This window comes from Gobio gobio, assembly GCF_949357685.1.
Source record: "Gobio gobio genome assembly, chromosome: 19".
Classification (NCBI taxonomy): Eukaryota; Metazoa; Chordata; class Actinopteri; order Cypriniformes; family Gobionidae; genus Gobio; species Gobio gobio.
In genome coordinates this window covers 36125851-36149210 of record NC_137112.1, presented here as the reverse complement: position 1 = coordinate 36149210, position 23360 = coordinate 36125851, and the positions used below count along the sequence as shown (strand labels likewise).

Sequence of the window (23360 nt, the reverse complement as noted above, 5' to 3'; positions counted from 1 at the left end):
TCAAAAAACATGGCCTTCCTGAAAGCAGACATTATTTATGATGTGCAGCAGATCTATGCCAACGACATGTGCTTATCATCAGGCTCTCTAACAACCAGTGGGTGATCTGAACCACGTGATGCCGCAAGAGTATGAGGAAAATCAATTTGTATTTCGTGCATGTACATGCAAGCGTTTCTGACCAAGGCAAAATTCCTGAGAAATGCCTGCTTTTGGGGATGTCCTCAAGGGAAAAACGGTTCATAAAGAGACTAAATAACGTCTTTCTTTCCTTCTTAAAATGCATATTGCAATCATGATTAGCTTAATAAAATAACAAAAAAAGAATAGCAGATGTGTTTATCATGCAACTTTCACACAACACATATAGCAATTGGTGAGACTATTTCTGTGTGCTGAATGACTTGTTCCTTAATTCCTTCCCTAATGTGTATGTAATGATCAGATCATTCTGGAATCTGTCTCTCATTTACACATAACAACAGAATAGCAAAAACTAGAATTTAATAGCAATGACGGATGTTTTTTGCTTTGGACATTAACTGCTTTTTCTCAACCAATCAACACAATGTGAAATCAACTGATTTGATCTACAGAGAGTATTGAGAACAAACATTCGCCTGGTCTGAAAACGTCTTTATTTAACAGTTTGTTGACTTGGATGGAACAACCTAAATGTAATTTACTTCTGGCAAGCAACAAGTGGCTGATAACAATCAAAAATGACCCAATAAGTGACTCTCCTACTAAAAAGCTTTGTATAAAGTATTGCATTTTGGAAACAGTCTCGAGTACACAAACGGAGTACATTTGTGCGGCGAAGCACATGTTTGCTTTTAAAATGTGTATGAGAAGAGCTCATTAGCTTCTAATGATTTTAGGCAGCAGTGTCTGATGCTGTAGACTACACATGTTGAGCACATGCAAAATAATATTTGAAAGATAAATCTGACTGATGGGACATGTGGTCAGAGGGCTGCAAACACTACATGAAGAGTGAGATTTAATTACTTAATTAAAAAAGATGGGCAGTAACCATAAGGCAAGTTGGCAAGTGAAGTATGCATGTCAGTTTGTTTATGTCAGTACATATATAGATTCAGCTAATGCTAATATAACAACGGCTGCTTGTGGTCAAAAAAAAAATGCTTGAGTGTAGCTGAAAAGCACTATTATTAGTGTTATTTGCAGATCTATACTTTGATGTGTTGTATGGCTCTCTCATTTCCAACATTGCTCCAACAATGATAAAATGGCCTATAAATTAAGCACTTTCTCAAGGTCGGAACAGTCTGAACATCCAGTTTTAAAGCCAGTTTGATCTGCACCAACAACATTTGCCAAATTTCAATGTTTTTGAGAGAGTAAAAATAAACAGCATTTAAATAATCGTACTGTGCCAAGCTTATTTCAATAATCAGGCATAAAAGCTCCCAAAATGTTAGTCAGTTTGCCATTATTGTATGTAATTAAAGAGCAAATCATTATTTTTCAACAGTAACTGCCAGTTAACGTTAATGAATTTGCCCCAAGAAATTATACAAATTTATGCTGATATTGCCTAAAACCTCACTCTCAAATGGGGGTGGGCGATATGACCATAATCTTATATCACGATATGAGTCATTTTATTTCATGATAACAATATGATAGTTATTTTTGCTTTAAATTAGGGCGATAAAAAAATATAAAATCACAATATTATCATTTTCCTTAAAAAATGTATAACAAAAGTTTGATTAATGTTCTGTATAATGCTTATGTGCGAAAAGTGTGACGAAACAGCGTTTCTCATTTGAGCCGCACCACATGGACCATTTATAAGCTAGGATCAAATGGCAGCACAGCGCAATTCAATCTGTTCATCATATAACGCAATAGTGTCTCTACAGAAAATTTGGACTAAACCGTTCAATTCATATAGATTTGTTTTATAGAACTTTTTGAAGCATCAAAGTGGTAGTTGCATAGCTGTCAATGGAGGGACAGAAAGCTCTCAGATCTTCATTTGTGATCTGAAGATGAACAAGTCTTACAGGTTTGGAACGACATGAGGGTGAGTAATGAATGACTTTAGATGTCATTACTGTAGTTTAAAATCTTCATAAGCATAAAGTTAATAGGGCAAGACAAATCTGTGGCAGTACACTAAAAATAAACCCTTTCTGCAACCAAAAAGAAAGCCTCTTTTTGTAATTTCCTTTTTTACTTCATTGAAAAATGTGTGTGCTAAGGCTTTCAGATTGATTGGTAAAGCAATATTTTAGACCACTGTATCAAATGAGCAGTCAGTCTGTATGAGGCAGCAACAAATTGGCAGACCACGGTAGCAAACGACAGATGCACAATCTGTTTGCTACCATTTTAAAAGCATGGCAGCCATCGCTGCACCAGTCATATTGGCAAAGCACTGAGGATACAAATCCAAAAAGTTTAAAGGTGTTAAACGATATCAAAATGTAAAGGCAATGTCAAAAATATGGCATGCCTGGTGCTAGCGATAACAATTTTCATAGATTAAAATGACCACATTAGTCGTTTACTTGACATGTACAGGGAAGCATAATGAGTAATAATCTGCACAGTAATTTGAGTCACCTGACCCCATGTTACATACAGTCGAGGTGTGGCCTTGTAGTTCAAAGGCTAGCCGTGCCCTTGACCCGGTGTTCACACCTCATGCACTAATCCAACTTCGGGCCTCTCGTTTCCACGCGTTCGAGCAAGACACAGTCTCCCAGCCCAATCCTGCAGGTGCTCCGGCAGCCATATATCACCACGCAACAGCCTGAGCCATATGGTCACCACAAAAAGCGGCCCTCGCACGGTATGTATCAGAAGAAGCGTGGGCCCATTCTTCATCCCAGACAAGGGGAGGGGGGCAGTGTTGGAATAAGTGGCCTTTCCAGCCCCATCACTCATAAGACCCAAGCAGCACAGAAAAGAAGGACATTTAGGTAAAATGTTGGGTATGTTCTGTGCCCAAACTGTGTAATCAAGAACATGTTTTTCCAATCACTCTATGAGCCAGGCCCCTCTGACGAGAGGGAGCCCGTCGAGGGACTCGTACAGTTACCACATGCATGCAATGTGTCTGCCACATATCACCGCAGGCCGCAGAGAGAAAGCGAATGTATCAAGAGACAGGCCTGCAGGGGGAAGACGCCTTCATGTCACCAACTCCACACACTGTGTTGAGTTTTGGGGGCGGCTCTTAATAATTCACTCTTAGCCCACCAAAAACATCAAACGCAGATTTATGTTCTCGCTTAATCAACGGCTACTGTTTAATTTAGCTAATAATAAAAAATACCCCCAGACTGATTGATATAATACATAGGCGCTTTGCCAAAAGGGAGCACAGAGAAAAGCGCTGTTTCATATAAACGACTTCCTTGGACCAGTAAAACGGCACATGGCGAGAAATCAAAGAAATGAGTTTTAAAGGGTGAGAATTATCTTAACTACGAGAGCCAAAGCTTAAAAGATTTAAACATATGACAGTTGAGCCAGCGTAAGTCTCGTTCATCAAACGCAGAGCTGTGTTTTATCAATGCGTGACTCTAAAGGCTTTCGGAACAAAGGAGAAATCAGGTCGCTCAATGTTGTAATTGATATGCCGGGCCACTCCTATGGGGACGGTGTATCTTAAACAGGGGAAATTGGCTGGGTGGTATTGTTTATTTCCCTAGACTGATTAGGCTCACTTGACGCATGATGAACAGCACAGGTGGCAGACACGTCTACCATGAAAAAAAACACTGATAAAATCCAAACTGAATCGATCCAATTTACAGATTATTCTATACGACCTGATCCTGAGCGTAAAAGTCATCGCCCTGAAGTGTATTCGCACAGCCACTGTGGCGGAGCGTGATGCTGATGGATTGTGGGTAATGCTTGGAACTGACATCCTCGCTAAACACATGTGCATGACATCTTGTCTTAGTGTCAGATAAAAACAGCATTCAGCATATGCGGCATGAAAAATAACATTCTGCACATTAACTCCATCACATGACATTCATTTTCATAGAACCACCTCAGTCACATCCTCCTCTTCACATTTATTCCCTCGGGAGGTTGTATAGATTTTCCAGCTGCCTGCCTGGATGATCCATGATGATTATTATCTAAAAGGTAGACCTGGTGGAAGGTATGGAAAATAGTCATCACTCTTTGCTATATAATATATTGCGCTCCCGTTTCAGCGAGCAGTGTTTCTTCATGGCTACAGTGATTCCAGGCTTTGTTTAACCAACCCCAAAGGACACATATCTCAGTAACTTGGATAAAAAGAAAAATCATTATTGGAGAAGACACACTTCAATATAAAAAATAGCCTGTGTATTTTGTTGTGTCATATCTTTTTTGTTCGAGCTGATTCCAAATTCTATTTTTCCAAATTCAATTTGAAAAAGGAAACAAAATGACCTCTTATTATTATTATTATTGAGGCATCACATTTTCCACTGATAATAATTGCTGCTGCATTCTAATTGATGAGCTTGAGCTCAAATAATGAGTTGCTTATCATTCTGAATCTTTTATCCATATTTGCTTGAAATGTGAAGTGAACATCTCTGAATAAATGAATGCTGATGAGGATTCAATATTATCTATTCGCCACCCCAACCATAGTAAAAGGGTGAACTAAGAAAATCTATGGTCATGAATAGACCTGTCACGATTATAAAAATAATCGTTTGATCGCGATTAATTGGTCTAATCGCGGTCATTACAGGTGATCGTTATTATTGCCCACTATTAGAAGACGCAAGGGGGCCCTGTAGTTAGTAGCGGGAAGTTCGGATCATTTTACAGACTCGGATCTTTGAATCTCGTTCAGCAAAATGAAAAAAAAAAAAAAATTTGAGTCATTTCAGCATAACAGGAAGAACGAAAGACTCGGACCCCGCGGAATGCGAACCTCGAAAGATGAACTAATAATTTCTCTTTCCGGTTCTGACAGCATAGTCTACTATAGGACTGACAGGAAGAACGAAAGACTCAACCCGAACTCGAGGGATGAACTAACATTTTCTGTTTCATGTACAGAACCTATGGGATTTTGCGCACACGCGCGGCCAACAAAATGAACGGATCACTCTCTGAGACAACTCGGTAGTCCCGAGTCATATTAAGAATCATTCGTTCATGAACGACGTACCTGCAGCACTCTACTTCTACCGGTCTCCCTCTGAATTCATTACGCTGAGCATTACGTTCAAATTATATTGCCCTGTTGATTTCTCCATCCTGAGTTAGAGCAGCCCAGTTATTCAACAAAGATGGATTTAGTTTCAAAGCCGAAAACGACAACGCCAATCAACATGACATCATGGCTTTGCTTAACTTTCTAAAGCCAAATGGCGTGTTATCTGTACGCATTTTGAGCTATCCGCGTGTATGTCTACGCTGTGTGATTCCGCGTGTATGTGTACGCCGAAACAAACCATAATCTCCACGTGTATGTCTACGCAGTGTGATTCCGCGTGTATGTGTACGCCGAAACAAACCATAATCTCCACGTGTATGTCTACGCAGTGTGATTCCGCGTGTATGTGTACGCCGAAACAAACCATAATCTCCACGTGTATGTCTACGCAGTGTGATTCCGCTTGTATGTGTACGCCGAAACGAACCATCATCTCCGCGTGTATGTCTACGCCGTGTGATTCCGCTTGTATGTGTACGCCGAAACGAACCATCATCTCCGCGTGTATGTCTACGCAGTGTGATTCCGCTTGTATGTGTACGCCGAAACGAACCATCATCTCCGCGTGTATGTCTACGCCGTGTGATTCCGCGTGAATGTAAATGGATTTATAAACATACTAAATTATGTTTTTTTTTTGAAAATGTAAAAGTGCAGAATGTTTCTTGTGATGGGTAGGTTTAGGGGCTTAGGTTTAAGTGTGTGTGTGTGTGTGTGTGTGTGTGTGTGTGTGTGTGTGTGTGTGTGTGTGTGTGTGTGTGTGTGTGATGGGTAGGGGCAGTGTAGGGGGATAGAATGAAACGGCGTTGATAAACACGTTAAAAAGCGATTATGCGTCTTGATAGCACTCCAAAATGGCATAGCGAATTGGCGTGTCATACATAGGTTTCCTTTAATTTCCAAGTTGGCGAGAAAGTAGCCTACATGTGCATATGTGCAACAAGTACTGCTTCTGAAAGAATGTTCAGTACAGCTGGCAACATTGTCACCCCAGTTAGATGCTGTCTTAAGCCAGAAAAAGTCAACATGCTAGTGTTTCTTTCCCGTAATCTACCAAGCCATTAAGGAGCATGATTGTTTTTATTTCATAATTTGATTTTTATGGCCTGTTCTGTTATGGTCATAGTTTATATTTGTGATTCATTGTTTCTGTTATTTACAGAATTTTCAAAGTTGTAAAATATATTTATATTTTACTTTAGTTTGGAATGAGATATTGACAGTCCTTTATGTGTTATGGTAAATTTATGGTGATTGTTTCTATTATTTATACTTTCATATACATTTTGTTTCTTTAAATGTACACATTTCTGAAAGATACATATTTTTCATTGATTAAATTACTTTAATATTTAAAGGCTTTAAGTGTATTAATGTGTTATTGCAAGTGACAACTTACAAGGGATTCAATTAAATAATCACAACAATTTGTATGACAATTAATCGACAAAGCCCTAAAACAGGCAATTAATCGCCAAAGCCCTAAAACAGACAATTAATCGTCATAATCGCAATTATTTATTGGACAATTAATCGTCAGCCAAATTTCATAATCGTGACAGCCCTAGTCATGAACAATATACATAAAACATACATACTTACGTTTATATATATATATATATATATATATATATATATATATATATATATATATATATATATATATATATATATATATATATATATATATATAATTTATTTCTGTGGTGTACCAAATTCTTCAGAAATCAATTAATATGCTTATAATATCATTATCAATGTTGAAAAAGTTGTGCTGCTAAATATTTTCAAAATTCTTTAATGAATTAAAAAAAACTTAAAAAGAACAGAATTTATTTGCAACAGAAACCTTTTTGTAACATTATACATTTCTATATTGTCACTTTTGATCAATTTAACGTGTCAAACTTTTGAACGGTAGTGTATATGTTCTAATTCTAACAATTCACATGACAAATTAAATGACATTGACATTCCTAATAAAGTTAGTAGCCAAGTGGCGAGTTTTATTTACAAAAGATACTTGGACCCTAACTGCAAGCATCATTTTGACTGTACATTAGACAATTGAGGCCCTTCCAAACGAGGGTTTCAATGTCTAGACACATTTATTAAGAAAAAAATAAGTCTTAATGCCTCACTAATTCTATTGACCCTTGCTAAGCTCAACCCACCTGCGGTGCTTATCGGAGATAATTCAGAGAATAAGGAAGTCCACCATGGGCCAGTCCTAATTGGACTGCTGCTACTTAACCCTTAATACAGTCAGAGGTGGAACAAAATATTCTACTCAAAAAAAGTAAAGTACTATTACAAGTAAACTACAAGTAAAATTACCGGTCTAAAAATATACTCAAGTAAAAGTAAAAAGTAGTTCATTTAAAATTTACTCAAGAGTAAAAGTTACTGAGTTACTTTTTTTAACAGCGGCGGTGGGGGACTCTCCCGTGTAGAGTTGTAATAGAATGAGATTCCATAACACCTCAGCAGTGCCACAGGCTGATAGCATCCATGCCACACCGCATTGAGGCAGTAATTCATACAAAAGGGGCCCAAACCAGAGTACATATGCATGATAATACTATTCAGAGGGCTGACATTTCTGTATTTAAAATCCTTTTTTATTGATTTCATGTAATGTTCAAATTTTCTGAGATTTTGAATTTGGGATTTTCACAAGCTGTAAGCCATAATTAGGGGTGCTCCGATTGATCGGCAACCGATCTCTATCGGCCGATACTCGCTTTGGGATGATTGATCGGCTGACGACACATAAAAATCCACGCCTGCCGTGAGAGCTAGGGCATGACATGCACCGACACCGTCTCATTCTCTTTCCAGTAAAATAATTATAATGCTGAAGGTGAGGTAAAATTAATATTTCTATATTAAATAACTTATGAAGTCATTTGAAAACTTTCTGTGAGACGTAAATTCACAAACAGCGCGCGTGAATCACCGCGTGCGCGCGCTCTCTCTTTCCCTGTCAAAGTGCTCAAATGGCTTCACATCAGCGCATCGCATCTGCACTAAAATCGAGCTGCACAGTTGACACAGGATTTGCCACTTGCACAATCGAGGCAGTGTCGCATCGTCACTAAAGTTTATAGTTTATCATTTGCATTTATTTTTAAGTCTTGCCAGTGTTCAAACCGCTCAGCGCGCACGCGCACACACACACACACACACACACAGGTCATCTCACAAAAAGCTTGTAAGTACAAATTGCGCTGAAATGGTCAAATACACACAAATGTATGTACTAAATTACCGTCTTGACGAGTATGCACGTAAACCCCGTCGTGACTCGCGAGTGAACGTTAACATTTGTGCAACTGCATGTAACCGTATCCGTGTTCGCTCTTAAAGTGACAGCAGTCGAATAAACTGCTGCTGTCTCTGAGTTTCTCTTTGTCTTGTGTTGTTTGATTAACCTTTTTGACACTCACTGCTCTTGAATTACTAACTTTTGCAACCTTAAGTGTAAGGATTAATCTAATTTAATTTATTCAGGGAAGACCAATATTAAATTTACATTTGATTCCTTATTAAATGTCTTTAGTATTTCTTACCCCAATACTAATGTTAGACCTACCTGGAAATATGTCTTTAAAAACAAAAATGCACTGCATGATCAAATATTTAAGTGAGATAATTATATACATTTATATGACAAGAGTCACCCAAGTGTGGGGGGGGGTCCCCCATTGTCAGAAATAAAATTCAAGCCCTGAATGAATGTCTGTAAAATTCCCAATAAATAATTCTACATGATAAAAAGAAGGCTTCAAATAGATCGGTATCGGTGATCGTATCGGCAGATACTGCTTCCTATGATCGCCAATCGGTGATCGGCACCAAAAATCCTGATCGGAGCACCCTTAAGCCGGGTGCACACTGTGCGATTTTGGCCACAATTTGGCCGCCTGAGACAAATTTTGAAATCCTAAAAGATTTGTCTGATCCTAGGCTAAAATCTGAAGTCTTTGATCCTTAGTTTGACATGTGCACCGACAACCGATTAATGACCGTTGCGATCAAATTTTACCTCGGACAAAATTCTGGCAGTGTCAGAAGATTTGAGGCGCAATCCTGCAGTTTGACTTCTCCTAGGACGACCGTCAAATCAAGAACCAATAGGAGCGCAGAACCTGATGACGCATCGTCTATGGTTTTTTTTTTTCTTCTTCTTCTTTTCTTTATCAAGACAAGACATTATCAAAATGAATGCCACTGCTTGTTTTTGTTGTTTGCCGAACGCTACCATTGTGTCTGTGAATGCGGCTCACCGTTACCGAACGTGTCACGAATTGATGACGTAAAACTCAGTCCATACGAGTCTCTTGCTTGCGTCCGTTTTTCGCATCTGACTGTCGTACAGTCTGACATAATGACAACTGAGATCCTACAGTGTGACATGTATTACATCGGGGATCATGTTCGTACAGTCTGACAAGCAACATTCGCAGAGGATTTTGAAAAATCGCACAGTGTGCAGGACCCTTTAGCCACAATCATCAAAATTATAACAAATAAAGGCTTGAAATATCTCACTTTGCATGTAATGAGTCTATATAATACATTAGTTTCACATTTTAAGTTGAATTACTGAAATAAATGAACTTTCCACGACATTGTAATTTATTGAGATGCACCTGTACAACATATTACATACCCTTCTGTTGCCACCTTCTATTCTACTCTATTCTAATGGCGGATGTGAAGCTTACTAATGTAAACATACAATTATACATAATTAATTAAATCACCAACAAATCATAAACATTTAATTATGCCTTCTAATATGATGCTGTGATCTCGACTTCAAGTCAGAACAACAGACAGACTTTCTGAAGGTTCAAATTACTTATGAATTAATAGGAATACAACAGCGTATTACCCTGTCCCCGCCCGCCCTTTCTGAGTGCAGTCAAGTCACAGCTATGGGCCAAATCGCTCAATTATCTCTGCTAATTCCCTCGGTGCCAAGCTAATGCAATTATATGCAAACAAATAGCTCCATGGTAACACTTTTTCTCTGTGGCGCACTTCGCCTTTCAGCGACAGGTAATTTTGATTAGCTTGGCCTGTCAAAAACAGCCTGGGCATCCACTAGTGGAGAATTTCCAAACAAGTAGAGGAAAGTCAAATAGCTGTATTTAATTTCTAATCGTCCTTTATTAAGCAAAGCAGGAAAGTGGCAATTGGACCCCCAACATATTATTTCAACATAATTCTGTCACCAGAGGGACCGTAGCATGCAAACTTAGATTAGCCATGAAAAAGTCACAGGTGGCCTGGGAATGGAGTCCGGGTGTTAATCCTGTAAGGAGAAGGCTGACACATAGCCTAAAACTGTGTTTGTTCCAGTTCACATTGCACTGCCAAACCAGTGTGATTCTTGCGGAAAACAACCCAGTGAGAAGTGTAATCCAGCACTAGCGTGGAACGAAAAGGCATCAGCGCTGGTAATCAATGAATGTTTATACTTAAGAAAATTAACCCAAGTTGGCTGCTTATTCCCATACCCACAGCTCGATTGATCGGAATGCAGAGAATTCACAGTTTGTTTAATTACGTAAAAAAGCGTGAATTCGCCTCTCAACAAGTAGATTCCACTGAGGGACAAAGACGGCAAGGCATCTATCATAGCATTCGGGAGTCTAAAGGCAATGAAAAAACAAAAAGGTATCCTGTGGCTAACAGAGACCCTTCCACTCCTTCTGGGAAGAGGAAGATTTCTGGTGTCGAGTGCATGTTGTGACCCAGCCCTGAGCAATGGGAGAGTCAGCGTCATAGTGGTCCGAGACCATTGCTGCATTTGCCATTGACAGAGATGAAAGCAATAACATCAGGCTGAGTTATAACAGGACCAAGGGTCACATCCCCAAAGAGACGGTATAAGTCAAGCCGTCAGCCCTCCAGCCTGAGAGAGAGGATGTATGCAGTCAAAGCCTGGCAGACATCATGCGGTGGCGGAAATGCCAGGAGACGTCAAGTGTGCATGCAGGGTAACAGCAGTTCAGGTGAATGCGGCTTCCCTTTGTGATGCAGATGAGGACGCAATCAGCCTGCCTTTATCTCTGAAGACAGACTGTACTCTGGGAGACACAGAGCAGCGCTGCACCAGTTCAGAGGAATTGTGTTTGTAGAATGCTTTAAATGAAAGGCAGATGTTTAATAGTGTGTGCGAACAAGGTCTGACCTCCTGCGAGAACACAACTGTCACTAACTTCCGCTCAGGAGGATTGTTCTTAGAAGGACGGTTGAACCAAGAATAAAAATTCTGTCACAATTTATTCACTCTCATGTTATTATGAACATGTGTGACTTTTTCTTCTGTGGAACGCAAAAAAGATTTTGAAAAACTGCTTTTGCCCACACAACGAGAGTCCAAAAAACACTAAAGCCTATTGACTTTGTGAAGAAAAAATCATGCAGGTTTAAAAGGATATGAGGAAAACTGACAAAACTCTCATTTTTAGAATCCTTTGAGATTGACAGAGAAATGTGTTTGTTCTTTCACAGGAGCAGACCGGATGATTCATTCGTTTGTTTGTTCTCTCACCCTAATTTTATAATTTTATCATGTGACACTGATCCAATATATTCAGTATCAAACTTTATCAAGTGCATGTGATTACAACTATCACAAAAGTTATTAAAAAATTGTTAAAGCGGACACTAAAAATATCAAAAGGCTTTCTGCTTCCCGAAAATACCAATGGTCCAGTAGTTATAGCCTTGCTTGCACAAGGCGAGGGCTGGTTTTATGCAATTAGGCTCCTTTAATTAGGCCCTTAAGACAACCAGCCGACTGAAACTTAATTAGCTAAACTGCTCCCATTGCCACAAGCTCAATGTACAGTAAAAATCACATCCAGGGGTCCACAGATGAACTGCGCAAAAATCAATACTCCAACATCATAAATGTGACATCCAACACACTCCAGGTGATGTTACAACATGTTTGAGGTCTAGGATCACTTGCAGTATGACGCGCATGACGGATGTTCATCCCCTAAGACCACCTTTTAACTGGGCGTATTATTATGGCTACATAAACATAGAATGAACAATGGGAGCTTACATATGCATGAGTAATCGCATTGCTCACAGCTCTAAGGAGTAAAGGACTGCCTGTATATTTCATTTTCAATGTGTTTTGCAGAATGCTTAGTAAATTGCAGGAGACAGTTTGCTCTGCATCTGGTTACAGTAAAGATAAACGTTTTCGCAAACTAGGACGATGGGAATGAGAGAGCCATTCTGATCCACCAGTAAGCACTTAGACATGATTAAATGGATTGATTAGAATGCATTAATCTATGCACGGACATAGATTAAATTATCTAATCATGCCATGACTTAAATGTGTTCTATGTAAAGTCTCTCTAGCTCTGTCCTGAACCACGGCCCGAGCCTTGTCTTGTACTGCAGATTGAAACAATTATCACCTCAAGGTAGAAAAACACAGCTATCATTTAGCCGTTTCAAGAAAAACCCACATGACCTTGAACCACACACTCAAGCGATCCTCTGGATGTAGTACAGTATTCTGTAGCATACAGACCCTCATTTGTCCTCTCGCTACACTAATAATAGAGTCAGCGAAGCTCAGGTAATGGTCAAACTGCCATGTTGTTGTTATGAGTAAAGAATACGGTCCTTCAGCATTGAGACCCTGTGTAAAGCACAGTATTAAGTATATGTACAGCACATGATATGAAAAAGATACAAGAATTTGAATTGATTGTCAACAGCTGCATGCATGTTTGTGCACCTTACAGTTGTAAATACAGTTAGTTTAGGACAAAAAAAAAGTCCTAAGTCCTTTTTTCTTTTTCTTTTTTTTTTACAAAAGCAGTAGCCAGATACAATATATAACAACCAACCAGCACAGAGTGGACAGTCAAATTAATTTCACTTTACTAAAGCACAAAAATACCATAAGATGTTTGCAGATATTTAGGAAACATGCTAAATTCACCTACTTGTTTCTCTGGAAAACCATGCTACAGCCAGTTATTCTACTTTGAAATGTGCGTTCTGTGTCAGAATGTCTGTTTTTGTTTTGGTCTGTGGAAAACCGCACACTGACAGTTTACCCAATAGTTTTTCGACACCCCAGGTTGCCTTTTGGCGGAAAACACAGCGTATTGCTGCCATGGAAGTCAGCAAACAAACTGGGTCAGAGATCATAGATTCTACCCGACCTAAAAAGCCTCGCCATCCATCAAACAATCTCTATGAACGAGAGCATATTAAAACGCGGATAAATCAACTCACCAACTTATTGGCTTTCATTGTCAATTTCGCTCGCTCCTGTTGTGTGTCCTCAAGGTGGCAACCCATGTGAGGGTCAAATCTGAGGAGGAGGGGGCGGGGGAAACAACTATCTCCAATATTTTGAATTTGGACTGCAGCACCTATTTTGACCACTAGCTGTCAATCCTACATACCGCACCTTTAATGTTTTAAAACAAATCTGGAGTCATGCTGTACTGAACAGAAGACTGAACCATTCGACTTGTGCAAAGTCGGAAAAAAAAAAAAACTATCAACTAAATTCCGATATTTTTCCCCCTTTTTTTGACATATAATGGCTACTGTATTCATGTAACCATATATATTAGGGCTGGGTATTGACACAAATTTCAAGATTCAATTCGATTTCCATTCACAAGCTTTCGATTCGATTCGATGCAATGTCGATTATTGTGAATATGTCTGATACAGTACATGGCATGGCAAATTTTCTTGAGGAAAAAAATTCTTAAAGGGGTCATATAATGCCATTTTTGTACAAGTTAATATGATTCTTTAGTGTCTAAATGAAAAGTTTGTAATATACTTTAATTAAAAATTCTCATTAGTATTGTAAGAAAACACTCATTTTACCTGGTCAAAAACAGCTCTGTTTTCAGCAAGCCATTTCAGTGCATGTGACTTTAAAATGATAATGAGCTTTGCTTTTATTACACTCATTGAAGTTTTTTATAATAATAAAGTTATAATACTAACTTTACTAATACATAATTCTTCTACTCCAATTTGCTTTTTGAAATATAAACATTTAAATGGTGGAAATCATAAAAACTTTACAGACTTATTTAAACACGCATTAAAATTGAAGAACATTACAAATTATAATAAATTGCCTATGTAATGTGGTCCATATATTTATCAAAATGCTCTCAAAATATTATTTTCTAGCTGAATATTGAGTTTATGGACACTGAATGGTTTTTCTGGAGGTAAATGTGACATTGTTCACAAGCCGTTTTATTGAAGTCTTTCCGCAGTTGAAACACTGATTGAGCGATTACTATGTGACTTGATGAAGATTTCAGTGTGTTGCACTAATCTTTTAACATACCTTGATGTTCATTCATGTTCATGTCGCGCTGTAACTGGTATTAAAGCGGAGGAGATGATCAGTTCACGTGCCACTTCTTTTGAGCTGAGCTACTGTGATCTGTCTCACCACATTAAATGGCGCCAAAACAGTATTTATTTATTTTAATTTCTTAATAAAATGGACGTAACTTGAAATCTAAGACTTTGTATCTTATCAAAAGTAACAAAGATTACTGCGATTTAATGGATGGGAGGGGCTCTACAAAGTTACGTTCATTCATCAACTGAAAACAGGATAGACTAATCTCGAGACTTAATCTTAAAAGACTTAATAATCGATATTGGTTCATAGAAATGAGAATCGATTAAAATCGAGAATTTTTTTTTACCCAGCCCTAACATAAATTTGGCGGGATATAGATATATAAATAAAAGAACATATTCTTTGTTTTACCAAAGTACTGTTCACAGAAAAAAATGTGGGGGAACCCAAAATTGTCCTTGTATGGTATTGCTGCAAAATGTAAAACATTAGTAAGCTTTTTCGGTGGTAGTCTTCACTAATTATGATTCAGCCTAGTGCATCTTGGTGGAGTATTATGGAAGAAAAGCAAAAACTTGGTTGTATGTCAAAATATTGGATCCTTAACATTTTATTGTAAATGCAGACACTGATGCAAGACCCAGTCTGAGCTTTGAAGGGAGATAGATTTCTATTCCACTGGGGGTGTGCGAGGCTCTTTTTGGATATAGAGTGACATCACTCTTCGGACTGATCCAGAGGGTAGGAATGTGGTAGAAATACTCACTGGAAACTCCTTTTATACTCCCTTCAGTCACTCTCAAAGCACTTGGAAGAAACTGCCTGGACCTGACCAAAGAAACCCTATATTACAGTCAAACAATTAGATAGCGTGAGATCCAGAGCTTGTGGTCAAATGCTGAAGAGAGGAGTTATTAGCACAATTTTGGCACAGGTTTGGCATAAAGGTTGGCAGTTATCACTAAAAAAACATTTTCAATATCTGCTAAATTACCCAGTCACAATTACATAGCAAGATGAGTTAACTCTGACTGGTGTGTTTCGTTTAGTTTAAGAGATTGCCTTGCTTAAACAAAAGTAAACTTCCTTGATATGGTGATTGTTGACAGATTAGGAATTCCTTAAATTGCTGAGTACACAGCCACTCACCGAACACAAGAACATGCTTAAAAATACACAGCAAGTGCAGAACTGAAACACTCGTGAAACAAAAACTTCCAAGACCGAGCATGCTGTGCTGAAAGCGGCTGTATTTCTAGAACCAAAAAAAAAAAGTCTCTCTGCTATTCCAGACTTTCTGCACGGTTAAGGTAGCCCTCGGCCGTTCCCTCGAAATGTGACACTCGTCTCACTAGAGAAACAACTGGTACCAGCACTAATTGAAATTTTGCATGCAAAGTGACAATAGCCAGGCACTGGGTAGCATGGATTAGGCGCTGAATGGAGGCGGATTCTTTGTGAACGCCACTGTGGAGGCTGGCGTGCAGACGAGCTCCCTGCATCTGCTCATTCAGCGGACCGAGAAAACACAGGATTGCGAGCGGCCGCTCACTCTACCTTTATCTAATCCCGTTTCTGAACCCCTATCGCCACCTCTCTACCCCAGACTCTGATTTTTGTCACCTTCCCGAAAAACTACAATGCTGTGTGTCTGCAGTGGCCCACACTCGGCGTATAGTTGGAAACGGACAGGACACATTTACATTTGAAAGCAGATTATTCAAACTTGGCAGGCATTTCAAAGTGGAAGTGTTGATATGAGGGCTAAAACGACTGTGTTAACAAACAATAGCTTTGATTATCCTCTCTCTGTTGTTTAAGAGTGTTATGGAAATAGATTGCGAAAAGCTCAGCTGAAACAAACTTTGCACTTGTACAAAATGCTAAGCAAAATTTATTTTGCTAATATTTACATAACTTTGGAAATACTGTATGATCAATCATTTGAGAGCTTTAGTTTACAACTGACCAATACATTCACCCACGACTGGCATTATTTTTAAAAATGATAATCTCTTCAAGCCTATGTATTTCTTGGAAGCAAAGAGTACACAAAGCAGAAACTGAAAGAAATATGGAAACCTGATAAAACAAGTCATGAAAATAGTATTGTGGTACTACATTATCACCAAGGCCCTTATTAAAACCAGCTGTACGTGCTATTTTTACCCTTTACCCTAAAGACAAACGTCCATCATGTGGAGGAGCCCGTCAATATATAATCAGCGCTCAGATATTTGTATACAGTATGGGAACAGACGCAGCTGCTTATGGGACGTCTCAAGATGAGAAAGAATTCACATTGTGTCATGACATTATGACAGCGAAATAGAATGCACGCTGGGAATATTAAAATAGCGAGGAATCTTTTGAACGACTGGTGTCCTACTTACAATAGATGCAAACTCTGACGTGATAAAAACAAAATGCAGCTCGGCTGTGGCCTCATCCATGGAATATCCTGCTTAATAACCTTTTAAAACCACAAAACATGTAATCGTGATATGTAATCACATAATGCGAATCCAGTAGATCGAGTACAATTCTATTTTCTAAATGTAAAATATGATACGGAATACCGTGTGATTACACTGTGAACCGACTGAGACACAAAGCAGAATAGCTGAAAAGAAAAAAGGAAAAGGCACTATCAGACAACTTTGAAATAGAAGACGACACAAATTACATTTTTTAGCTAATCGCTGAAGACGCACAGACACAGGGACTAATACTACGCTGCATAACACAAGGTGACATATTCAAAAACTTCAAAGTCCCTTAGACTGCAAGCATTATTTTAAAATAAAAACACAGTGAACCATATTTTATGGACACCTAAAGGAAAATATCTTGCATATGCAAATCCTGTGCGGGCTTAAAAAAAGCATCTGAAGTACTTTATTCTTACACTAAAGGAGTCTCAGACTCCAGAGAAACAGAATCTTATATCCTGAGGGTCACCACACAACCTAATTCAATTATGATAATATTTCACACAGACAAGTACACACAAATGAAATACAAGAGAACTATTCCATCCTCACAACAAAAACTGCATTTCAGTTGCCACATCACAACTGAAATTTAAAAAAATTCCTTGAGATAATTTACAGTTAGCGAGGAGGATAAACATGTTGTATAAGGCTTTAATATGACGTCAAATCTCACCGACCCATCCCCTCGCCGCCTACCATCACTTTGTTTTTAAGGTCGAGGCAGCGTTGACCTCTTTTTCAACTCTCTATTTTTTTATGCGAAAGCGCCACGCTTTAACACCATTGGCTGAAAAACTAGGGTGATAGACAGAAAAATGCAAATCGACCAATCACGCAGGGTTTGTGATTAAGCAATCCACAAGAAAACAAATTCTTGATTAGGAAAAAAAATAAATGCATAAAAATGTATTATTGAAATAAACATTTCAAAACATTAAGACTAATACTGTGTGTGTACACACACACACACAATCCAATCCAATCAACGCAAAAGTTAGAATCTCTTAAGAAGCAATGTTGGAATCATAGACTAATTTATACTTTTCTGAACAGCGAAGATGATACTAAAAGCAACATATACATTATTAAAAAGAAAAAGGTCACACAACATTTAAAAAGATATATATATTCAGAAAAAATATTTTAATTCCTTTATTAAACAGGCTTTTTCTTATTTTTAAAATATAATTAGCTACTGTACACATTAGATGATATTAAATGTGTGCACACGTTTCAATTTCAATTAAACTGACCCTAGAAAAAAGTAAATAAACATTTTAGGCAGGTGTATTGGAAAAAAAATACCCCCAAAATATTAGCCGCCTTTGTTCAAGTGACATGATTGTTATAATAATAAATGTTCAGAACTATTTGAAATTGAAATCCCAGTACAACATGAATTTTAAAAAAGTTATAACGTTGAAGTAGTTCTTGTTTACTGCTCCATGAAAATGTAATAGCAACAGAAAAAGGGCAGTTGTGCAGTTCTGTTGAATGAACTCTTATTTAATTAAAATCGAGTTGTGCCTTAGTATGCAAATGTGTTCAATTTATTATGCATATTTAATTTTTTTAACTACACCGCTGTTGTTGGCCTTACTGTGTTTTTGAGCATACTCAAATACTTGATCAAAAAAAAAATATCTCTTAAAATCTTCAGCCTAAAAGTACAGAATCGAGTATGCCTGTATTAATCCATTACATGACAATAAACTCAAGTATCATTAAACTTGAGAACTAAAGCCACAAGAGGTTCCTGTAATACCAACAGTGCCTGCTTAAAATTCATTGACTGGACACAGACACTTCAAACCGCCTGGGATTGAATGTGTGGTCAGTATGTGAGAATAAAGGACTGTATTTGGTTGTTTTGTAATTGTATGCTCACTGGAAACCAGTTTCATTGTCCAACATGCTGAGTCCAGCATCACCATTTCAGCTCTGAATACCCGCTGAACACAACCGTGAAACACGTGAATGCGTTAGGGGAAATAAATATTAATAAAGAAAAATGAATAAGGCTAATATACATAGGCTATAGAAGTGGTTTGGGTTTAATATTTCACCTCTGAAATGATTGTGGTACAAGGGGCGCGAATCTCGTGCATGGCTCGCGCATGCACACGTATCCGCGCGTGGATGAAAATAACCGTTTTAATGCTCATGAAAAGATGATACATATATTACTTCTCAAACTCATTCTGATGCTGGCCAAATACATGCGTTTCTAAGCCACCTGTGATGTTTTTTTTACTATATAGTTCGGCTGACAGGACAAGCCTATCAAAGGAATACGTTCTTGTCAGGGGGAATGCAACCGTTAAAAATTGTCACATTTGTCCCAGTATCATTCCACAATCAACAATTAGCGAAAAAATGCTTTCGTATCTTATTTCTTGCATGGCATTCAAAACTAACGTGCCGTGACCGTAAACTCTCAGTCTGTCGGCAAGATGCTGGACTCGCAAAACACGGGGAGAAACAGCTTACCTTCAACAGCCAGGACCGATGGTAGTGTCCATAAAATCCAAAGGATATCCATCATTGGTTTCTTGGGGGTGAAATTATATAAAGTCCAGACATTCAAATAAATTGTGCCCTGAAAGCCATTGATATCAGACGCTGGCGCAGACCGGCAGACTTTCACCTTCCGTTGAATGAATACGATGCCATAAACACACAACTAAAATCCAAAGCGAGTATGGACGAGACCAAATGAGTCAGACGAGGGGGGGCGGCGGTTAGAAGCACCACGTCAGATCGGCCAGAGGATGAATGTGCATAAGAAACGTCGCTTTATGAATTCGAAAACCCCGTACTAAAGATTATTTCATTGATAAGAATCGACCCGAGCGGATTCCCATCGGTTAGACTACAAAATCGTGAAGCCATCCAACCCGAAAGCGCTCATTTCTACTGTCCCACCTGTCAATCAAGGCAAGAGCGTAACTATTCAGCCTTATCAGCGGATGCTCGGTAGAAAATTTGTGACAATTGGGAATACAGGGATGTGTGAATTTTAAACAGACTCAGATTATTTATGAAGATTTATCTAAATATATGGTTGCTATAGTTGCACTTATGGTAATGGAATAGTCTGTCGCCTTCGGGTTTTTTTTGTTTTGTTTGTTTCATATTCTTCATAAAAAAGTAAAGGTAAGACGGCTTTTAAAATTACTGTGAAACGAGGGGACACAAATATCGGAAAGCGTATAAACGTAGATGTATGCTTATTGTATTATTGTTTCTAACGTATATAGCATACTTTATTACATTACTTCAAACAATATAGGCTATGTAAAAATATATATAAAAAGTAAACAGCACAAATTTAATTTTGCACATGCATTGTGGACAATTGTAACTTCGTTTTAGAGACACAGATGTTGTATGTGTACACGCTGAAGCTAAATCAATGAGAGCGGAATGAGATACAATGTGTCTGGCAGCTGTGACAAACTCACTAGGCCTCATTTGCAATTTTAACAATGTGTGTGTCCAAGGACTAACAATATTTTCAATACGTTTGTGTAGGAGCCTAAAACAACTTAAGTGCAGTGTAAAAGGGTTAGCCAGAATAAGCTGCAAAAAACACAACAAAGGCAAATATTAGTCTGAATTTTGGATTATTTTTATATTTTGTAAGCTAGTTTATGCAACAACGATAGAATAAAAAAATTAATTAATTTGTCCCACAGATGACGATAAAAACAAATCTTTGAGACATTGTAGCAGCCTTGCTCTATTGTTCAAATAAGACATTTTTAGCATGAATTCAAATTGTCACCATCATTTACACCGTTTCCTTTCAGCTCCCGGGTGATAAAAAAATAACGAACCTTGAAACCTTGTGATGAATGAATCACGTTATTTTCCAATCACTTATTCCAGTGAAAAGTGTCTTGGCAAGAGATGGAGGTTATATTTGTTATGTGACTATAGTCACAGGTGCATAATTTATATAAAAATTTATATATAAGGGGATCATGGTGTATAAATTATGCACCTGCTCATTCTTTTCTACTCGCTAATAAATTAAACTCATTTGCAATTTAATAATATAAAAGTAGCAGACTTTGTGAAGAAAGAAAGAAGGAAAGAAAGAAAACCTGTGCTCTCTTGTATGTGAGGCTTTTTTTTTTTTTATTCTTGCCTACAGCTCAGTTGACTCTTGCTTGAAAATCTCTCGAAAGTCTGGACCTAGAGTTACCTGATCCCAGCTGGTTGTGTACTACACATAGCTGTGTGATACTACACATCTTCAAATCACTATACAGAATGTCCAGCTTTACTAAGTCATTTGTGGATTCTGTTCAATAAAGTTCCACCCAAAAAAAAGTCACCATAGGTACAATGCGGGTTGTACTGAATATTTACTATTGGCAAGAGCTGGTTAAATGCATTTGACAAACGCTTGAGAGAAGAAAAAAAAAGTCTCATTTATTTATGAACCATCCTAAATGGTCATCAAGCGTATGTTTTCTTTTTCTTGACAAACCATATATTCTATTATTTCCGACAAATATAGTTTTCAGATAAATCATTGAAATAACAAATCCCTGTGGGTTAGAAGACAACAGAAAAATCCATTGCCCACTAGTGTTTTGGTAAATTGATCTTTTCTGTGAAGAAATGGATCTTTTCTTTTTGTTGTTCAAATTTATTTCATGAGCGGATTTACCCTAAAGAAAGTATCTGGCCTTTGATTAATCACCTCCACTTATTTTAAAGCAACATTTCCAACAAGTAGTTTTATCGGTGCATTAATAAATGACGGTCGCTGGCGACAGTGGTACTATTGTTAAAAATCTAAAACTTTACATCTCAGACAGCCAGAAAGTAAGAAAAAAAAAAATGACAGAATGAAATCCCTCAAACAGATTGTTAATGGATAAGCTTTTTGACCTGTCAGTTGTAGTTTGTAAGAAGCGACAGCTGAATTTATGTGCCATTGTGTGCCAAGCCACAAACAGAATTTTGAAATATTCCTTGAAGCAATATACGACTGATTTCCCGTCTCAGCAGCTGGTAGTGTAATCCAAATAATGCTATAGCTTAATAACCAAAAAATGAGGCACTGGCCCACGGGCGGAGGTGGACACAGGCAGAAGGTAAAGTTCGGAGAAGCCCACAAGCTGATTCTCTACACAGATGGAATAAAAGGAGTTGTTATGAGCGACGGTAGCAGGGTATGGGGCACGGACCTCAGATTAATGGCAGCTGAGACCGCTTTTACCATTCCCTGCGAGGTCACCGAATTTGACCAAGTAAATCACGGCCGACTTACAGGATCGTGATATATCAGAACGCAGATATAGACCTATAAGGTGTCTGTCTAAATAACCCGAGACTTGCGGGCAATGACGGGCAATGAATTAAGTTATTCTATTCCCTGTTATTGAATTTGGAATCTGCGTTTTGTTAGTCTATGCTCTCATGGAACAAAGCTGTTATTGTAATATAAAGAACTGGCAGTATTTTACTTGAAAATACCAGCCAGTCTGAGGAGAAATATCAAAGGATATAAAACTAGACTAACCATGGGAGACTGGACTTTAATACTTTGACTTATGTCTGCTGGAATATCAAGTAAGAAATGGTTTAAATTATTTTTATCATTTCCCGTTTGAAAAAGAATGTGTATTGTGAATTGATACCGTTCTCTAATATCGCAGCACATCAAAGGGAAAACTACTGTATGCGTGAAAAGTTTCTGCTGGAGTCATTTAGCCTAAACCAAAACCTTCACATTATAACATTAAAATCAAGGATTGATTTTGCATAAAAAAAGAAAAGGGTTTAATGTATTTATATAGATTCAGCTTTGAGTTTCTGGACTGTGTCATGAATAAATATTTTTAACTGAATAATGTGCACCAAACAGATTTTTGTGTTGGCTCTGCACTCTCTTGTTAATATTATTTATCCAAAATCATGTTTAAATGAATAAAATGAATAACGCACACACACTCACAAGGCAACACACAGGATAAGAACGGTTTGAAAGTTCAACATATGGATTACATTTTGAAGGGATACTATAATGTATACATTTAGAAATAAAAAAATAAAAGAAAGTTGGAGCGAATAGCGAGCTTTGCAAAATTGGAAACCTGATCAATAAGCGTATCACATACATTTCATTGTCAATAGTTTTTTTTATTTTAACTGTAAAACATGATCAATATATAAACATAATATATACACAATATATAATAATCAAAATTAAGACTAAGCAAAACTT

General features: G+C 37.8%; 1 protein-coding gene across 2 annotated transcripts in view; it reads right to left on the bottom strand.

The window, feature by feature from the left end:
• ephb2b (eph receptor B2b) overlaps window positions 1-19775 on the bottom strand; it is a 156669-nt gene extending 136894 nt beyond the window's left edge. Inside the window, exon 1 of one of the 2 annotated variants that reach the window (XM_079844846.1) lies at window positions 19607-19775. In XM_079844846.1, the coding sequence (XP_079700972.1) occupies window positions 19607-19661 (55 nt within the window). In that variant the 5' untranslated portion in view covers window positions 19662-19775. The remainder of the gene's footprint in view (window positions 1-19606) is intronic. The other variant, XM_079844845.1, reaches the window with a different exon arrangement.
• Window positions 19776-23360: the final 3585 nt, after the last annotated feature.